Source organism: Scyliorhinus canicula, chromosome 12 (genome assembly GCF_902713615.1).
Source record: "Scyliorhinus canicula chromosome 12, sScyCan1.1, whole genome shotgun sequence".
Classification (NCBI taxonomy): Eukaryota; Metazoa; Chordata; class Chondrichthyes; order Carcharhiniformes; family Scyliorhinidae; genus Scyliorhinus; species Scyliorhinus canicula.
The window spans coordinates 51,342,311-51,362,189 of NC_052157.1; the positions used below are offsets into that span (position 1 = coordinate 51,342,311).

A 19,879-nucleotide genomic window follows, 5' to 3' on the forward strand; every position below is an offset into this window, starting at 1 on the left:
AAAGTGATCCCTCACTAACACTTCCGTTACCTGCCCTTCCTTTTTCCCCCAAGAGGTCAAGTTTTACCCCCTCCGGTCGGGCCATCCACAAATTGAATGAGTTCCTCCCGAATACACTCAACAAATTTCTCTCTATCCAAACCCCCAGTGCTGTGGCTGGCCCAGTTAATGTTGGGAATGTTAAAGTGCATTACTATTACCACCCTATTTTACCAGCAGCCATCTGTAATCTCCTTACATATTTGCTTCTTGATTTCCCGTTGACTATTTGGGGGCCTCTAGTACAGTCCTACCAATGTGATCTCACCCGTCTTATTTTTTAGTTCTACCCATATAGACTCAGCGGGCGAACCCTTGGATATATCCTCTCTCTGTAAAACTGTGATGTTGTCCCTAATCAAAACCGCAACTCCCCCCTCCCTTCCTATCGCCTGGTCAATATTTCCTATAGAATCTGTACTCCGGAATATTAAGCTCCTAGTCCTGCCTTTCCTTTAGCCATGTTTCAGTAATAGTTATAATATCCCAGTGCCATGTACCTACCCATGCCCGGAGTTCATCTGCCTTGCCTGTTAGGTCTCAAGCATTGAAATAAATGCAGTTCAATCTGTTTCTCTGCCTTCCAATTTTCTCCTTACTCCTCTTTACTACCCTCTGACTTCCTGCATTGGTTCCCACCCCCACCACATTAGTTTAAACCCTCCCCTAAAGCCCTAGCAAACAAGCCCCCTAGTTCCAGGCTGCCCAGGTGTAATGGTCCCACCTCTCCCAGACTGGTTCCAATGTCCCAAAAATCTGCATCCCTCGCTCCTGCACCATCTCTCAAGCCACGCATTCTTCCCGTTTATCCTGTCATTCCTACGCAGACTAGCATGAGACACTGGTAGCAATCCGATTACTACCTTTGAGGTCCTACTTTTGAGTTTAGCTCCCAACTTCCTAAATTCAGCATGCAGGACCTCATCCTGTTTTTTTACCTATATTACTGGTGCCTATTTGCATGACAGCTGGCTGTTCACCCTCTGCCGTTAGAACGTCCTGCAGCCGTTCGGAGACATCCAGGACCCTTGCACCCAGGAGGCAACATACCTTCCTGGTGTCTTGTTTGCATCTGCATAAATGCCCGTCTACTCCCCTTACAATCGAATCCCCATCACTATAGCTCTACCACTCTTTTTCCTGCCGTGCTGCGCAGCAGAGCCAGCCACGGTGCCATGAACGTGGCTACTGCTGCCTACCCCTGGTGAGCCATCTCCCCCAACAGTGTCCAAAACGGTATACCTGTTTTGGAGAGAAATTACCGTAAGGGAGCCCTGCACTGCCTTTCTACTCTTCCTCTGCCTTTTGCTCACCCATTCCCCATCTTCCTCAGTACTCTATCTGCGGTGTGACCAACTCACTAAACATACTATCCACGACTGCTCAGCATCGTGGATGCCCCAAATTGAGTCCATCCGCAGCTCTAGAGCCGTCAAGCGATCTAACAGGAGCAGCAGCTGGACACACTTCTTGCACATGAAGGAGCCAGGGACAGTGGACGTGTCCCTGAACTCCCACAATGCACAAGAGCATGTCATGAGTCTGGGATCTCCTGCCATGTCTTAACCCGGAGGTTAACGTATACAACTACAATGCCCCCGCTCCTGAAAATAGATAATTGAAATGAAAAGAAAAACTAGGTGGATTGGCTATGCTAAATTGCCTGTAGTGTCCTAAAAAGTAAGGTTAAGGGGTGGGTTGTTGGGTTACGGGTATAGGGTGGATACGTGGGGGTTTGAGTAGGGTGATCATTGCTCGGCACAACATCGAGGGCCGAAGGGCCTGTTCTGTGCTGTACTGTTCTATCTACTTACCCGATAGATTCAAATTTAGCAGGTCCCGGACTCTCCCCCGGAAACTTACCAGTCACTTCTCTCCCTTGTAACCTCAGCTGCCAGTTTCTTCTTCTCCCAGTTCCACCTAATTCCCAGTTTTCATCCAACTCCAAGAAGCACTCTCACCCAGCCAAGGCAGCACTGAGCAGCTTGTTTTTATAATGTGGAGATGCCAGTGTTGGACTGGGGTGAGCACAGTATGAAGCCTTACAACACCAGGTTAAAGTCCAACAGGTTTGTTTCGAATCACTCGATTTCAGAGCGCAGCTCCTTCCTCAGGTAAATCACCCGAGGAAGGAGCTGCGCTCCGAAAGCTGGTGATTCGAAACAAACCTGTTGGACTTTAACTTGCTTTTATAGGTTTCGAATTTCAATGCCCTGGAACTGGTTTGAACCAGTTGAACAATTAACCAACTAAAAGTTAGTTGAAATGAAACTCAGCTGACTCCGGTTTCAGAATTGCAACTTTTAATTACCCAAACTAAATTACCCAATTAAAGACTTCATTTAGTTACCCTGAAAGCAAGCTTAATTTCCTGGCCTCATGTAATGACACTAGTTTGGGGGCATTGTTAACAGCACCTCTGCCGTTCCCGCCAGCTTGGTACTCCACAAGCCCGGTTAGTAGTGGCAGCCCCGAGGGTGTGGTGACGGTGGAGGCAGCAGATGGGTGTTGGAGGGGGTGTCAGTGTGGGCACCGATATGTGATAACCACCGGTTCGCCCCAGGAGGACTGGATGGTGGCTTTCAGAGGTGGCAGTGAGCAGGGATCAATATATTTGGGGATCTGTTTATTGATGAGGGTTTCCCCGAGCTTGGAAGAACTGTCGGAGGTGTCTGAATTGCCAGGTGGGAATGGGTTCCGGTATGTACAGGTGAGGGATTTTGTGCAGAGGCAGGTTTCGACTTTCTCGCACCTACCATTCCAGGGGGTACAGGATAAGGTGGTGTCAAGAACAGGAGTAGGCGAGGGGAATGTCTCAGAGATCTATAAGGAGCTGATGGAGTCCCGATAGGAGAGGTGAAGAGAAAGGGGGAAGAGCTGGGGTGGGGAGTTGGAGCCGGGTTATGGGAGGAGGTCCAGAGGAGAGTAAATGCGTCCTCATTGTATGCCCTGCTCATCCTGATACAATTTAAGGTGGTTCACAGGGCACCCATGATTGTGGCCCGGATGAGCAGGTTCTTTGAGCAAGTGGAGGATAGGTGTGGGCGCTTTGCGGGGGGGGGGGGGGGGGGGGTCCTGCAAACCAAGTCCATATGTTTTGGGCGTGTACAAGACGGAGGGGTTTGCTGATGTCATGTCAGAGGTTTTAGAAGTGAGGATGGTTCTGAGTCCAGAGGTGCTGATCTTTGGAGTGTCGGAGACCCGGGAGCCCAGGGGGTAGAGGCCAACGTCCTGGCCTTTGCCTCCCTGGTGGTCCGGAGATAGATCTTACTAGGGTGAAGGGACTCGGAGCTCCCGAAGTGTGGGGTGTGTGGGTTAGTGACATGGCAGGGCTTTTCAGACTCGAGAAAATTAAATTCGCCTGGAGGGGTTCATTGCAGGGGCTTGCCCGGACGTGGCAGCTGTTCATCGACTTCTTTGAGGAAAATTAGGTTGTCAGCAGGGGTGGGGGAGATGCGGGTGGGAGCCATGGGAGAGGAGTAATGACAGGAGAGCCAACGGAGGGGTGGGGTAGGTGGCACTGTTTGTGTAAGCAACGTTGGCTGGGGTTTGTTGGTTATATTGTGTTTTGCGTTTGTTGAAATTTGATATTTATAAATGCCTCAAAAAAAATGTAAGCCTGCTTGTGACCATAAAAGATTTTTTTTTTTTTTTTTTTTTTTTTTTTTTTTAATTGTTTTTATTAAAGCTTTTTTCAACCAGAATTTTTACATAACAGAAAAATAAACTAAAATATTTCACAGAACTAGGTGGCTGTTATCATACAAAATGAAAATATACATAAAATAGACAATTCCCCCACCTGAGCCTCTCCACCCCCCCCACCTCCCGACTGCTGCTGCTGACACTTTACTGCTCCCCTAGAAAGTCAAGGAAAGGTTGCCACCGCCGGGAGAACCCCAGCAAGGACCCTCTCAAGGCAAACTTTATTCACTCCAGGCTGAGGAACCCAGCCATGTCACTAACCCAGGTCTCCCCACTCAGGGGTTTCGAGTCTCTCCACATTAATAAGATCCGTCTTCAGGCTCCCAGGGAGGCAAAGGCCAACACCTCGGCCTCTTTCGCTTCCTGCACTCCCGGATCCTCTGACACCCCAAAGATCGCTATTGTTCGACTCGGCTTCACCTGCGTGTCCAAAATCCTGGACATAGCCCTCGCAAAGCACTGCCAGAATTACTTTAAGCGCCGGGCATGCCCAAAACATATGGACTCCCTGAACACCTCGCACACCTGTCCTCCACCCCAAAGAACGTGCTCATTCTCGACGTCGTCATGTGAGCCCGGTGTACCACCTTAAACTGAATTAAACTGAGCCGGACACATGATGCAGAAGAATTCACCCTGCCCAGGGCATCAGCCCACAGGCCCTCAATCCAGCTCCTCGTCCCACTTGCCCTTCAGCTCCTCCACTGAGGCTTCCTCGACCATAAAGATTATTAATTATGGAATCTCCCATAACAGCTCCATTTCTACTTTTTGCTTGGTTTCCTATGCAGTCCCTTGCCCATTGGTACCAGGGTCTGGTCTGCACTACTTCAAGTTCAAATGTGGAGTAGAGGTTTGAGTGCCACATTCTGAAAAATTGGATACTTTCTGCCTCTTGCTCTTCTCCTGGATGGCCACCTATCCTCAACTCATTGCCTGTGGGCTGACCACTGAACCAGGAAACCCAACCTCCCCAATGCTCCACAGTGACTCCAGCTACCCGGAGCTCGGAAGTGCAGCTAGACACTTCTTACACTGGTGGCCCTCCCTAGACATGGGTGCCCTGAAGTTCATACACAGCAATTTAAAACATTTGATTACCATGTACGTTATTTGGTCCTAGATAATGATTTTAAAAGTTAGATGTTCTTTTAGAATCTAGTTGTATATTATTTAAACTATCGTTAATCCATGTCCTTCAACCTATTAATTCTGTAGATGGGTCATAGGGACTCAAACCGTTAACTGTTTCTCTTCACAGATGCTGCCAGACCGGTGTATATTTATTTTTTCATTTGTTCATGAAATGTGGACATGGCAGGCTGTGCCAGCATTTATTGCCCATACCTAATTGCCCTTGATGGGGCAGTTCTCACTCCTTCAACTTATTCCATTGGGCAGGAGGTACAAAAACCTGAGAACACGCATGAGCAGATTCAAAAAAAGCTTCACCCCGCTGTTACCAGACTCCTAAACGACCCTCTTATGGACTGACCTGATTAATACTCCACTCCTGTATGCTTCACCCGATGCCGGTGTCTAGGTATTTACATTGTGTTGTCCCATTATGTATTTTCTTTTCATGTACTAAAGATCTGTTTGAGCTGCTTGCAGAAAAATACTTTTCACTGTACCTTGGTACACATGACAATAAAAAAAATCCATCCATCCAACCACATTGCTGTGGGACTGGAGTCATATCTAGGCCAGACCAGGCAAGGACTGCAGATTTCCTTCCTTAAAGGACATTAGTGAACCAGATGGGTTTTCATGGCAGTTGATAATGGTTTCATGGTCATCATTAGACTTTTAAATTCCAGATTTTTTTCATTGAATTCAAATTTCACCATCTGCAGTGGTGGGATTTGCCTGGGTCCCCAAAGCATTACTCTGGGTCTCTGGTTAAGTAGTCCAGTGACAATACCACTATACCGTTGCTTAGCCAGCATTTGTTGTTTATACTGTTATACCAATCTAAATATTTTCCAGCTCCTATTTTAAAAATACCCTAGCTTAAAGGGAGCACAATACTCACCAAATAATCACTTACCCACTTTCTTCTGATGTCAGGTTTTTCCTTAGTGTTGAACCCACTCGCTGTCTTCCACATTGCTTTCAGCTAGTGATTTCTGGTACTGTTCTCTCTCAGGCTTGATCTCTTACTCCATTTATCAGCCCAAAATTAAATGTTGTCCAGGTCTTGCTTCATGCAAACACAAACTTCTTCATATGAAGAGTTGCGACTGGCACTGAAGACTGCAATTATCAGCATACTTCTGATGTTGTAATGGAGGAAAGGTCACTGATGAACTAACTTCAGATGCATGAATTCCTCAGGGTGACACTCTGGGACCAAGATTAATGGCCTCCAACAACCACAACCATTTCCTTTGTACTAGATATGACTAAGAGTTTGCCTCAATTTCTATTGACATCAATTTTACTGATGCCACACTCAGTCAAATGCTGTCTTGATATCAAGGGGAGTCACTCACCTCTGGAATACAGCTTATTTCCCTCATGTTTGGACCAAGGCTATAATTAGGTCAGGGACCAGTTAATCCTGGTTGAACGCAAACCCGTGAGGTTATTGTTGAGTAAATGCCACTTGATAACACTGTTGACTCCTTCCATCACATTGATGAGAGCAGACTAATGGGCTAATTGCCTGGGCTTTTTGTGGACAGGACATATCTGGGAAATTTCCCACTTGTTTAAAACCGTGCCAACTTTTCCAGCTTTGACAAATAATCATTGATATGAAACGTTAACTCTGTTGCTCACTCCGTTGATGTTGCCTCAAGTGCTGGTTATTTCCAACATTTTATGTTCTTGTTTGGATTGAATAGAAATGAGGCTATTTGGAACCTGGCATCTGCTTCACTATTCAATACGAGAATGACTAATCTCCCACTTCAACTTCCCGCTCATTCCTCATGTCCCTTGATTCTCTATGCATCCAAAAACATGTTGACTCAGCACCGCGAAGCACTCTAGGTCGATGGTACAAGTGAGTGAAGAAATTATTCCTCCTCTTGGCCCGAAATGACTGATCCCTTATCCGGAGACTGTGACCCCTAATTCTAAACTCCTCAGCCTGAGGAAATATGCTCCAAACATCTACCTTGTAAAACCCTTTAAGGCACTTTATATTCCAATGAGATCAGCTAATTCCTCTAAACTCCTGGGATTAAGGGCCCCACCCTATGTCCTGTCTGGCAATCCCCTTTCTCCCAGGAGCCAGCCAGATGAACTAAACCCAAATCCAGACCGACATCACACAAATGAAATGTAAACAAAAACAACGTTTATTATCAAAACTCTCGGGCAAAAATAACATTTACAATCTGAACATGATAATTAAATTGCTAAAGTGAATTTCCTACTCGGTTAGAGTATAAATGTAAAACAAATCAATATTTACTGAAGTGAGTACAGATAGATATGGACATTGGGCAGAGGTGCCTCTGTACCTATGTGGGCAGTGGGCAGAGGTGCCTCTGTACCTATTGCTAGCCAGGAACCAGATGCAGACACTCAAAAAGGCTCCAGTTGAGATTAGAGTCCACCCACCACATCAGCCACTCAGTAAAACTGAAAAATCTTCTCTCGAAACTGGAGCCTGTAAAACAAGAACAGGTAGCACAAGCACAGAGGGAAACATTAGTTGCCATTGGTAATGGGATCCTCTTCCATATCTTCCTCCTCAACCTCATCAGCAGGACCTGGAAAATCACAAAGCAAATAATTTACCCAAAGTAATTCACTTGCCTTTTATATTTGTTCAAAGACCAAATCAAACATTTCTTAAATTTTTATTAAAATCACTTTTGATTTGACAAGTTTCCGTAAACAGCTGTAACACGTGCCTCAGAAGAATGAGTCTGCCAGTCACAAAGCAGGGTGTAAATTCCACCTCAAACATCTGGGAACATGAACCAAAAAGAAGCTATTTCAATATGACTAAACTTCTGCCTCGGAGTGGTTCGGACCACGTGGTTTTACTCAGTGCAGCTTTTTCTTCAGTTATTCAGGCAAAACGTCCTTATAGGGGGGCAGGAGACCCACAGGTTGTTACACTGAATGGAAGGCACAAGATGTCAACACCTGTCGAAAATGGCAGCTTGAAGCTTGTTAAAACTTGAAATCTTGTCACAATCTTACCAGTCGGTTGCTGGAAATTCAAATATCTTTATAAACGTCATCAGACTCTTCAGTGTCTGTAACATAACATGTGTTTTGTGCTGTATTTTGAAGTTATGCTCCATGTTCTCAAGTCCAGGTCAGGATATATATAAAAAAAAACAGCGGTCTAAACACCAACTCTGCGTGCCCGATCATCGGTGCGCATGCACAGTGAGGCCGCATTTTTTAAAATATGGTCGCAACCTTTTGTTTTTACAAGTTGGGGGGCCAAAGGGACCCAAAACCATTTCCTCCATTTCTGTCAGCAACAAACAAGGTAAGAGAAAATGGTGGGTCGAGAAGGTCGGCCGGCGTGGATCGCGAAGGTCGGCCAAGTTGGGTCCCGAAGGTTGGCTGATTGGTAAAAATGGGTCCCCGGAAAAAAGGTTTGAAAAACACTGGTTTAGTCCATAGAATACATAGAATCTCTATGGTGCAGAGGAGGCCATTCGGCCTATCAAGTCTGCACCCACCCTTCGCAAGAGCACTCCATCCAGGTTCACTCCCCCGCTTAATCCACGTCACTCCAAAACCGAACCTGGACATCTTTGGACTGTGGAAGGAAACCAGGGCACCTGGAGGAAACCCCGCAGACACGGGGAGAACGTGCAAACTCCTCAGACAGTTACTTACAAAGAGGTCTACAGCAGAGAAGGCCCTTCCATTCATTGTGTCAGCGCAGTCAAAAACCACCACCTAAATATTGTAATCCCATTTATTTATTTTTTAAATTGACAGAATGTGGGCCATAAGATCATAAGACACAGGAGCAGAATTAGACCACTCGGTCCATCGAGTCTGCTCTGCCATTCAATCATGGCTGATATTTTACTCATCCCTATCCTCCTGCCTTCTCCCCATAACTCCTGATCCCCTTATTAATCAAGAAGCTATCTATTTCTGTATTAAAGACAGTGTGGTTTAGCCTCCACAGCCTTCTGTGGAAAAGAGTTCCACAGATTCACCACCCTCTGGCATCACTGGTTAGGCCAGCATTAATTGCCCATCCCTACTTGCCCTTCAGGTGGTGGAGAGTTTCCTTCTTGAACCGCTGCAGTTTCTGTGTAGGTACATCCACTGTGCTGTTAGTGAGGGAGTTCCAGAATTCTGCCACAGCGACTGTGAAGGAACAGCGATATATTTCCAAGTCAGGGTGGTGAGTGACTTGGAAGGGAACCTCCAGATGGTGGAGTTCCCAGCTATCTGCTGCTCTTGTCCTTAAAGATGGTAGTGGTCATGGGTTTGGAAGGTGCTGTCTAAGGAACCATGGCGAGTTCCTGCAGTGCATCTAGTAGATGGCACGCACGGCTGCCACTGGTTTAGCACAATGGGCTAAATCGCTGGCTTTTAAAGCAGACCAAGCCAGGCCAGCAGCACGGTTCAATTCCTGTACCAGCCTCCCCAAACAGGCGCCGGAATGTGGTGACTAGGGGCTTTTCACAGTAACTTAATTGAAGCCTACTCGTGACAATAAGCGATTTTCATTCACTGTTCGTTGGTGGTGAAGGGTTTGAATGTTTGTGGAACAAAGAACAAAGAAAATTACAGCACAGGAACAGGCCCTTCGGCCCTCCCAGCCTGGGCCGATCCAGATCCTTTATCTAAACCGGTCGCCTATTTTCCAAGGATCTACTTCCCTCTGTTCCCCGCCCATCCATATATCTGTCCAGATGCATCTTAAATTATCCTATCGTGCCCGCCTCTACCACCTCCGCTGGCAAAGCGTTCCAGGAACCCACCACCCTCTATGTAAAAAAACTTTCCCCGCACATCTCCCTTAAACTTTCCCCCTCTCACTTTGAAATCATGACACCCCCACTCTTGGAAAAAGCTAGTTGCTATCCACCCTGTCCATACCTCTCATAATTTTGTAGATCTCAATCAGTTCCCCCCATAACCTCTGTCTTTCCAACGGAACAATACTAATCTACTCAACCTTTCTTCAGAGCTAGCACCCTCCATACCAGGCAACATCCTGGTGAACCTCCTCTGCACCCTCTCTAAAGCATCCACATCCTTCTGGCAATGTGGCGACCAGAACTGCACGCAGTATTCCAAATGTGGCCTAACCAAAGACCTATACAACTGTAACATGACTTGCTGACTCTTGTACTCAATATCCCGTCCGATGAAGGCAAGCATGCTATATGCCTTCTTGACCACTATCGACCTGCGTTGCCACCTTCAGGGTACAATGGACCTGAACTCCCAGATATCTCTGTACATCAATTTTCCCCAGGACTCTTCCATTGACCATATAGTCCGCTTTTGAATTAGATCTTCCAAAATGCATCACCTCGCATTTGCCTGGATTGGACTCCATCTGCCATTTCTCTGCCCAACTCTCCAATCTATCTATATTTTGCTGTATTCTCAGACAGTCCTCCTCACTATCTGCAACTCCACCAATCTTAGTATCATCTGCAAACTTGCTAATCAGACCATTTCGTCCAGATCATTTATGTATATCACAAACAACAGTTGTCCAAGCACGGATCCCTGTGGAACACCACTAGTCACCTTTCTCCATTTTGAGACACTCCCCTCCACCACTACTCTGTCTCCTGTTGCCCAGCCAGGAAGGAGGAACAATCAAGCAGGCTGCTTTGTCTTGGGTGGTGTTGAGCTTCTCGAGTGTTATTGGAGCTGCACTCATCCAGGCAAGTGGAGAGTATTCCATTACACTCCTGACTTGTGCCCTGGAGATGGTGGACAGGCTTGGTGGGAGGGGGGTCAGGAGGAGAATTACTCACCGTAGGATTCATAGCCTTTGACCTACCCTGGTAGCCATAGCATTAATATGGCGAGCCCAGTTCAGTTTCTGATCAAGGTAACCCCCCTGGGATGTTTTTGTGCCCTCAACGCATCTGCCTTGTTTGTCTCACTCTTGCATAAAAATAGCTACCATGCAATTTTGCCAATCTCCCTTGCGACATAACTTGCATATAAATTCTATGGCCTTCCTGACTCAATTCCTGTTGTTTCTAATTTTGGCTGTGCATCTCCTCCTGCTGAACCTTCTCCTAGCATCCCACCCCCTGCCAAGTTACTGTCAAACCTCCCCAACAGCACTAACAAACCTCCCTACAAGGATACTGGTCCCATTTCGGTTCAGGCTTAACCCGTCCACCTCGTACAGGTCCCAGACTCCTAAATGACCCTCTTATGGATTGATGTGATCTCTTCACACATCTTCACCCGATGCCTGTGTCTATGTATCTACATTGTGTATTTTATGTTTGCCCTATTATGTATTTTCATTTCATGTACGGAATGATGTGTCTGAGCTGCACGCAGAACAATACATTTCACTGTACCTCAGTACATGTGACAATAAACCAATCTGCCATGGAGTTCTCAACATTGACTCCAGACCCCAAGAAGCCTCATGGCATCACGTCAAACAGGGGCAAGGAGCACTGATGAATCAATACTCCTCCATGTTGAACATCTATTGAAGAAGCACCGAGGGAGGCAAGGACACAATGTTCTCTAGGTGGGGGACTTCAATGTCCATCACCAAGAGTGCTTGACTGCATCACTGCGAACCAGAAGTCTGAAGGATTTATAAAGGAAAGGGAGTAGCATACTAGCTGTCCTCAATCTACCTATGCAGGTGCACGTTATTTTTTTATTCATTCAAGGGATATAGGCCTCACTGGTTAGGCCAGCATTTATTGCACCTCCCTAATTGTCCTTTTGAAGATGGGGGCGAGCTGCCACCTTGAATCACTGAAGTCCATGACAGTATTGGCAAGAATGAACACCACAGAGTTCTTGTGGAGATGAAACACCACCTTCACTACCACCGTGCTAAGTGGGGCATATTCTGAAAAGATGTAGCAACTCAAAAACTAGCCATCATCAACAGCAGAATGTCTTCAACTACTGCACTGTAAATTCTATGATACAACCGTTAACTTCTTGCCCAATATGTTGTTCACTCTACCCTTACCATCAAGCCAAGATCGAAGAATAGAGACAAGGCAAGAGAGAAAGGTATTAATGTAGTAAATGATAAATGGACCATGACATGAAGTGGCAGAGTGTAGAAATAAAGAGTAAATCATCAGATAAGACTTTGAGATTACAAAATAATAAAGGAACAAAACTGAAGGCTCTATCGGAACATACATAGCATTTGCAACAAAACAGGTGAACTGAAAGCAGAAATATAAATGAGTACAAATGATCCAATAGCCATCATAGAGACATTGCTGCAACATGACCTAAATTGGGACCAGGGTATTGAAAAGGACATGACATTTAGGCCTGTCAGGAAGCTAGGAAAAGGTGGAGGATTGGCTGTTATTTAATGTTACTTTTAACACAATAGAGATGATGACCCAAGTTTCAGGAAACTAGGATATAGAAGCAGTTTGGGTAGAGATGGGCAGCATGATGCCACAGTGGTTAGCACTGCTGCCTCACAGCGCCAGGGACCCGAGTTAGATTACGTCCTTGGGTGACTGAGTTTGTACGCTCTCCCAGTGTCTGCATGGGTTTCCTCCGGGTGCTCCGGTTTCTGCCCACTGTCTAACGATGTGCAGTTTAGGTGGGTTGACTATGATCAAATGTGCAGGGTTATGGCAGATTGATGAGCCAAATGGCTTCCTTCTGCATTGTAGAGGTCCTAGAAGATGAGAAATGATGAAGGCAAGAAGTTACTTGTGGGAGTAGTGTACAGGCCCCCTATCAGTAACCATATGATGGGACGGACTATAAAAGGAAGAAACAATAGGGGCTCATGGATTTTAATCTATATACAGATTGGAAAAATCAGATGGGCAAAGGAGCCTAGATGAGGGATTCAAAGAATGTTTCAGGGATAGTTTCTTAGAACAATACGCTCTTCAGGTAGCCAGAGAGCAGGCTCTCAGAGCTGGTATTGTGAGAGATTGGATTAATTAATGACTTCATGATGAAGACACCCCTTGATAGCAGTGACCATAATATCATTGAATTTTATTTTCAGTTGAGGTAGAAGAGTGTCTAAGGGCTAGTATTTTAACCTTAAATAAGGACAATTATGAAGGCATGAAAGCAGAGCTAGCTAAAGTGAACTTGCAAATTAGGTTAAGGGATAGGTCAATAGAGATGCTGTCGCATACATTTAAAGGAGATATTTCAGAATAGAACGAAAAAGAAAAATTCCAAGGGCCCGCAATCCAAGGTTAACTAAAGTTAAAGATATCAAACTGAAACAAAAAACATATAATTGTACAAAGGTGGGTGGCAGGTCAGAAGATTGGAGAGAATATAAAAACAGCAAAGAATGACTGAAAGACTGATAAAGAAGGAAACATTTTAGAATAAGCTAGCTAGAAATATTAGTTTTATAGAAAATATTTAATTGAGGCATCTATAATTTTAAGACTTTTCAACAATAATATCCAGCAGAACCCACAACGAAATAACCATCATCCCCCCCAAACACAAACCCCAACCAACATGGCTTATAAAAACACACCACCAGCCCTTCCCTTGAAGATCCTGAGGGGTATTTACAGGGTGGATATGGAGAGGGTGTTTCCTCTGTGGGACCCCGAGAAACAGGGTCACCATTTAAAAATAAAGGGTCACCCAATTAAAACAGAGATGAGGCAAATTTCGTTCTCTGCGGTTTATAACTCACTTCCGTGCGGTTGAGGTTCTTATTGAATGGTGGGGCAGACTCGAAGGGTCGAGTGGCTTCCTGTTTCTTCTCATTCGTATGTTCATATGGGAGCTCATATGTAACCCTGGTTCAATGAAAAGCGCAGGAGGGAATGCCTGGAGCAGCACCAGCACAAACAAAAATGATGTGTCAACCTGGTGAAGCTAATACACAGGAGTACTGGTATCCCAAACTGTTGAAGCAGCATTTGACAGACAGAGCCAAGAAATCCCACAACCAATGGATCAGATCAAATTTCTGCAGTCCTGCCACATCCAGTCATGAAATGTGGAGGACAATTAAAGGCTAAGTGAAGGAAGAGGTTCCACAAATAACCCCAGCATCAGTAGGGTGGATAAGGTACATTTGCAACAATCTTCAGGCAGAAGCCGGGGCAGCAGGGTAGCATGGTGGTTAGCATAAATGCTTCACAGCTCCAGGGTCCCAGGTTCGATTCCCGGCTGGGTCACTGTCTGTGTGGAGTCTGCACGTCCTCCCCCTCTGTGCGTGGGTTTCCTCCGGGTGCTCCAGTTTCTTCCCACAGTCCAAAGATGTGCGGGTTAGGTGGATTGGCTATGCTAAATTGCCCGTAGTGTCCTAATAAAAGTAAGGTTAAGGGGGGGGTTGTTGGGTTACGGGTATAGGGTGGATACGTGGGTTTGAGTGGGGTGATCATGGCTCGGCACAACATTGAGGGCCGAAGGGCCGGTTCTGTGCCGTACTGTTCTATGTTCTAAGTGCCATGTAGAGGGTCCACGCCGGCCTCCTCCGAAGGCCCCCAAGCATCACTGACATCAGTCTTTACACTCCACATGGTAAGAAATGGCTGAAGGTACTGAATACTGCAAAGGTAATGGGCGCTGACAACATTTTGGCAGTAGTACTGAAGATTTGTGCTCTAGAGCTAGTCACACCGATATGTGAAATGTGGAAAATATGCCCTGTCCACAAAAAGCAGGACAAATCCAACCCAGCCAATTATTGCCCCATCAGTCTACTCTTGATCACCAAAGTGATGGAAGGTATCGTCACAGTGCTATCAAGCAGCACTGACTCAGCAACAATCTGCTCACCCATGCTCAGCTTAGGTGCCTACAGAACCAACCAGTTAGCACCTGACCTCATTACAACCTTGGTTTGAATGTGGAATAAAGAACTGAACGCGAGTGAGAGTTATTGCCCTAGACATGAAAATTAAATGAAAATCGCTTATTGTCACGGGTAGGCTTCAATGAAGTTACTGTGAAAAGCCCCTAGTCGCCACATTCTGGCGCCTGGCCGGGGAGGCTGGTACGGGCTGGTACATCAAAACAGCATTTGAGTGTGGCATCAAGGAGCGCTGGCAAACCTGAAGAAAATGGGAACTGGGATAGGAAAACTCTCCACTGGTTGGGAATCATAGCTAGCACAAATAGAAGATAGTTGTTGGAGGACAATCATCTCGGTCCCAAGGCCTTGCTGCAGCAGTTCCTCAGGTAGTGTCAAAAGCTTAATCTTCAGTTGCTTGATCAACGACCTTCTCTCCAGAAGGTCAAAAGTGGGGATGTTCACTGATGATTGCAGAGCTGATATTCACAACTCTCCAGGTAACCAAGCAGTGCGTGTACATGTGCAGTAAGGCCTGGACAACATTTAAACATGTGCCAGGCAATGACCATAAGCATCATCTGCAAACTGCAGTTCGGAGTTTGAGATTAGTTTTCGATTGAAGGCAGCCTGGGGTGAATAGTTTCCCATTTGTTCTGTGGATTATCTCCACACTGGTGGGTAATTTGCACGTGGTGAGGTGCAGTATTGCAGTGAGGAAAATGGAGAAGACATTTGGTGCAATGACACTGCCTTGACTGACCGCAATTTTCACTAAGGCAGGATTTAGAATCATCGAATACGTAGTGCAGGAGGCAATTCAGCCTTCTCAAGGAGGCACCGATCCTCTCAAAGAACACCCGACCCAAGCCCACTCCCCCACCCTATTCCCATAACCCGAACTAACCTGCACATCTTTAGACTGTGGGAGGAAACCCATGCACATGAGGAAAATGTGCAAACTCCACATAGACAGTCGCCCAAGGCTGGAATTGAACCTGGGTGCTTGGTGCTGTGAGACACCAGTGCTGATCACCGTGCCACCAGACAGCCAAATTGGAGGCAGACACTCCACAAGTCTTCGCAATTGAGAGTCAACGGCTTTCACAAAGCGAAAAAGGCCGTGTATAGCGGTCGGTGCCATTCCTCGCCTTGTGCTTGAATTTGCTGCACAGTGAAGATAGTGTGTGTGGTGTCTCTTAATAGGTGGAAACTGCTGTGTGACTCTGGGAGGAGTTCCTTGGCCACTGGGAGGAGGTGGAGGCCTTGCCGTTGGGCTCCGAAGGAGTGCAGACCATGATGTTTGGCTGCAGGAGCTACTGAAATATGCACAACTGCATTATGGGGTTCCACTCCACATTCTCTGTTAGGGTTTACATCCTTAGCCTTAGTCCCTCCCAAGACACCCACAAGGGAGTGTGGCTTGTATCCTTGAGCAGGGACTCTGACCGGCTACCGTCAGCTGATCCCGGGTCTCGAAGCCAGGGTTGACACTCCCTGCAGTAGCTCCACTTCAAATGGGGTTACCCACTACCCCAGGAACTCAGTTATTCACCCCATTCATACATTTACACACATGTTCCCTATCCGTCCTTCACTTTAATGGTAACTGGATATCCCATTCTTCTTCTGTACACCTTGCATCTCCTCAATAATGCTTAATCCTGACAGTGCTACTCCAACTTGCCAAATTAATTTAAATGCTCCCACACATTTGCTAACCATCCTACATGCACATTGGTCCCAGCCTTGCTGAGGTTTAACTAGCCGATCATCTCCACAACTGGTCACAACACATGTAGAATCTGAAGTTTCATCTCAACTTATCTTACTAAGTGAGATCCAGCGATTAACTCCTTTTGAGACACTCTAGCCATCATGCTCCCAAGCTCTCAAAACTACCCTTTCCAAGCTATATCACTGGTTCTACTCTGCACCATCCCTTCTGGTTGTTCCCCTTTTCCACACAATATATTCTGTATCCATATGCAATTTACTCCGATAGACTCAATTAAAAGGAAGCATCAACATTTCTAACTCCTGAACTATGAGTTTTCGTAATAAGGCATTAAGAGCTCAAGCCACTCAGGACTTTTCACAGTAACTTAATTGCAGTGTTAATGTAAACCTACTTGTGACAATAAAGATTATTATTACACAGTGCATCAGTATGGTGCTTTCTGCTCGTTGGAACGTAGAGCAGGAATTCCACACTTTACAACTCAGTAGTACAAGCGAGGCTGTCTACTCTGATACACAAACTCTGATATATGACAGAAAAGGCTAGGCTTCACTTGTTGGGAGCCACAGACCTGTGGAGAGACTGGGAGTGAACACATGTATTACAAAGTTCAGAGAGTAGGTAGAAAGCAATGCCCAAACTTGAGAGATTAGAAAACCCACACGCACAGCCTGATGGGCACATGGGGTAGACATTAATGGAAGTGATCAATGTCTGCCACAGGGGCAGATTAGGTTCTGTAGAAGTGATGATTATAGTACAAAAACAATGGGCAGCCCACGATAAAAACATTCCACGTGGATCTTGGATAGAGTGGCTTTAATGGCTAAATAGCCTTTCCTTGCTCAGGAGTCCATGATGCTGTATTTTACTGCCAGCCACTCACCAGCCTTCCTGTCCCTTCCTGGGATTTGTCCAGCCTGTAGCATGCCCTTCAGTTTCTCCACCTCAGCCAGTGTTGATGCATTTGCAATAGCATTCTGCAAATCAAAAAAAGGTACTTTTAACTCAAACATACGCATTGCAGGATTTACAGGTTCACAGGCATTTTGATGTTCCGGAAACCTTCAGCCTTTTCACATGTCTTTATTACCATGCACCAAGCATAGGTGTTCCAGGCAAAGCCCCCACAGCAAGTATGTGTTTCATGTATGTGTTGCATATATATTATATATATATATATATATATATGTATCTTTGAAGACTCATTCCGTAGTTAAGAAAAGTAGCTAGTTGGACTGGAGTATACCTCAATAACCATTCACATGAAGAAACAGAAATACTAGGTGAACAAAAAAACTTTATGGGAGAAGCCGGTATAAATGGGGTTGGTTACAGAGGTATTTGAAGGAAGAGGGGAAGGGGAGACACCTGTTGAGAGAAAAGTTACTTTTAAAATCTGAGTTAAAGAACCTCTGTTCACAGGCCAGAGACCCATCTGGATCGGTTAAAACATCTGGCCCGGGAGAAGTATTCTCTGAACATTTTATTATTTGCGAACTCGAGTGTGGTCGTGTGCCTCGACAGCGGGCTGCAAAAGGAAGACTCTCTCTCTCTCTCTCCCCTTTTGAGTTGCACGTAGTGTAACCTTGTCAGAAGCTTCTAATCATAATAACTCATCTGTATTTTTGAAAGTCTGCAAAGTTGAGGCAAGCGAGCATTATCAAAGGTGGTGCTTCAAAGATCCATCTGAAAGGACTTCCAGACCGAATTCTACTGCATCAACAGCATCAAACCCTTTTCGAACTTGATCCTATTTTAAATAAAAATGTGCATACTCCAGGGACCGTGTTTGCTTTGTGTTTGTGTGAAAGTGCATAGGCGGTGGGATTTTTTTTTTCAAAAAGGGGAAATTGTCACACTTCCAAGCTACAAATTTTATGTTTACCAGTTTTGCAAATTGTTTTTAAACAGTAGTTTGTTTTAGAATAAATCAATTGTGTGTTTATTGAAAGAAGCCTGGTTGAAGTCTATAGCCTTCGCAAAGATAAACAATTGGCCATTTCATTGCCGGATTTAAACAGTTATATCTATTGTTACGACCTGTGGAGAAGTGGGGATAGAATTCACCGTGCACTCCTCCCTCTGTCATAACAATATGTGTAGCTTATTAGAAAGCTCATTGAGAAAATAAGTGGCAGAGTGCAGCATCGAAGGGAGATTAACTCAACAGGGAGGAGGTGGGAACATAATGGTATTGCAATGGGAGGGTTATGAATACCACAATAAGCGCAGTTGTGCAGAGGCTAGCTTGAGCAGTTAGGATAACCTCTGCACACGAGTTGGTCCCAGTCTCATGGGCATGGCATTTAAGGAGAAGTGTTTTACTCTTATATCGATTTGATAATAAAAAGTATTAACCAGACATTACTCAACGTGCAGAATTAAAAGGACAGATATCTGGAAGCTTAGGTTAACATTTGCAGGCTGAACGGAGATATTCTGCAAAGCAATCATCCAATCTGCATTTGGTCTCCCCAATGTAAAGAAGACTGTATCATCACGGGTATATTAAATCGAAAGAACAAGTAAATCACCTTTCATCAAAATGGTGTCTTTGGGGCCCTAGACAGTGGAAAGGGGTAAAAGGACAGCTGATGCAACTGTCGTACTTTAATGGGAAGGGAAGGGGGCCATCGAAAATGATTCAGGAATGGACCAGGAGTCAGAAGGAACAGTCCTTTTGGAGAGGGGATGGGAAGAGATCTGATAATGGCATTTTACCAGATTTGTTGGAAATGGCAGAGAATGATTGGTTGAATGCCGAGCTCGTGGGGTGTTTTTGGAGGGGAGGGTACAGAAGTGTAGGAAATAGAACTCGCACTCCATTCAGTCCACAAGTGCGACTGCGAGCTCTTGCTCTTTTACTTCTCCACCCACACTGAATTTCTGTCCTACACCTCCCAATTTATTCCAATGAAGCTTAACATAAGTTCAAGGACAGCATCACATCCTTTGACGAGGTACTTTACAGCCTTCCACAACCAACACCAAGTGCAACAATTTCAGATCACAACCACTGCTCCCTTTTCTGGACAGCAGCTGCTTGTGATACTGCTTTTCATATTTACGTCTCCTCTAGTTTCCTTACTTGTCGCAGTCTCATTCCTTTCGCCTTATTACTTAATCTCTGCCCTCCAATCATTTACAGATTTTCCCTTTTGTTATTTACCTCCACTTTTCCTGCCTTGTTTAAAATTTGTTATGCCTATAAATCACTCAATTCTGATGTAGGATTAATCCAAAAGGACCTGTTGCCCTCCCCAAAGACACCACTGGACCAGCTGAATATTCCCAGGGTTTTGTTTCTATTTCGGATTTCACAGGGATTTAGAAAATAGACCATTTAGCCACTTGAGCATGTTCTACGATTCAATGAGATTATCGCTGATTTGTGACCTCGCTTCACGGTCTTTGTCCCACATTCCTTAATAATTTAAAATGTACAGTTGAGCTACTATTAATTA

At 45.3% G+C, this 19,879-nt stretch overlaps 1 protein-coding gene across 1 annotated transcript in view; it reads right to left on the reverse strand.

Moving 5' to 3' along the window:
* Positions 1 to 7,031: 7,031 nt before the first annotated feature.
* snrpa1 (small nuclear ribonucleoprotein polypeptide A') overlaps positions 7,032 to 19,879 on the reverse strand; it is a 44,032-nt gene continuing 31,184 nt past the window's right edge. The window contains 2 exon segments of the mRNA XM_038813361.1: positions 7,032 to 7,469; positions 17,299 to 17,392. Of these exon segments, the coding sequence (XP_038669289.1) occupies positions 7,408 to 7,469; positions 17,299 to 17,392 (156 nt within the window). The 3' untranslated portion in view covers positions 7,032 to 7,407.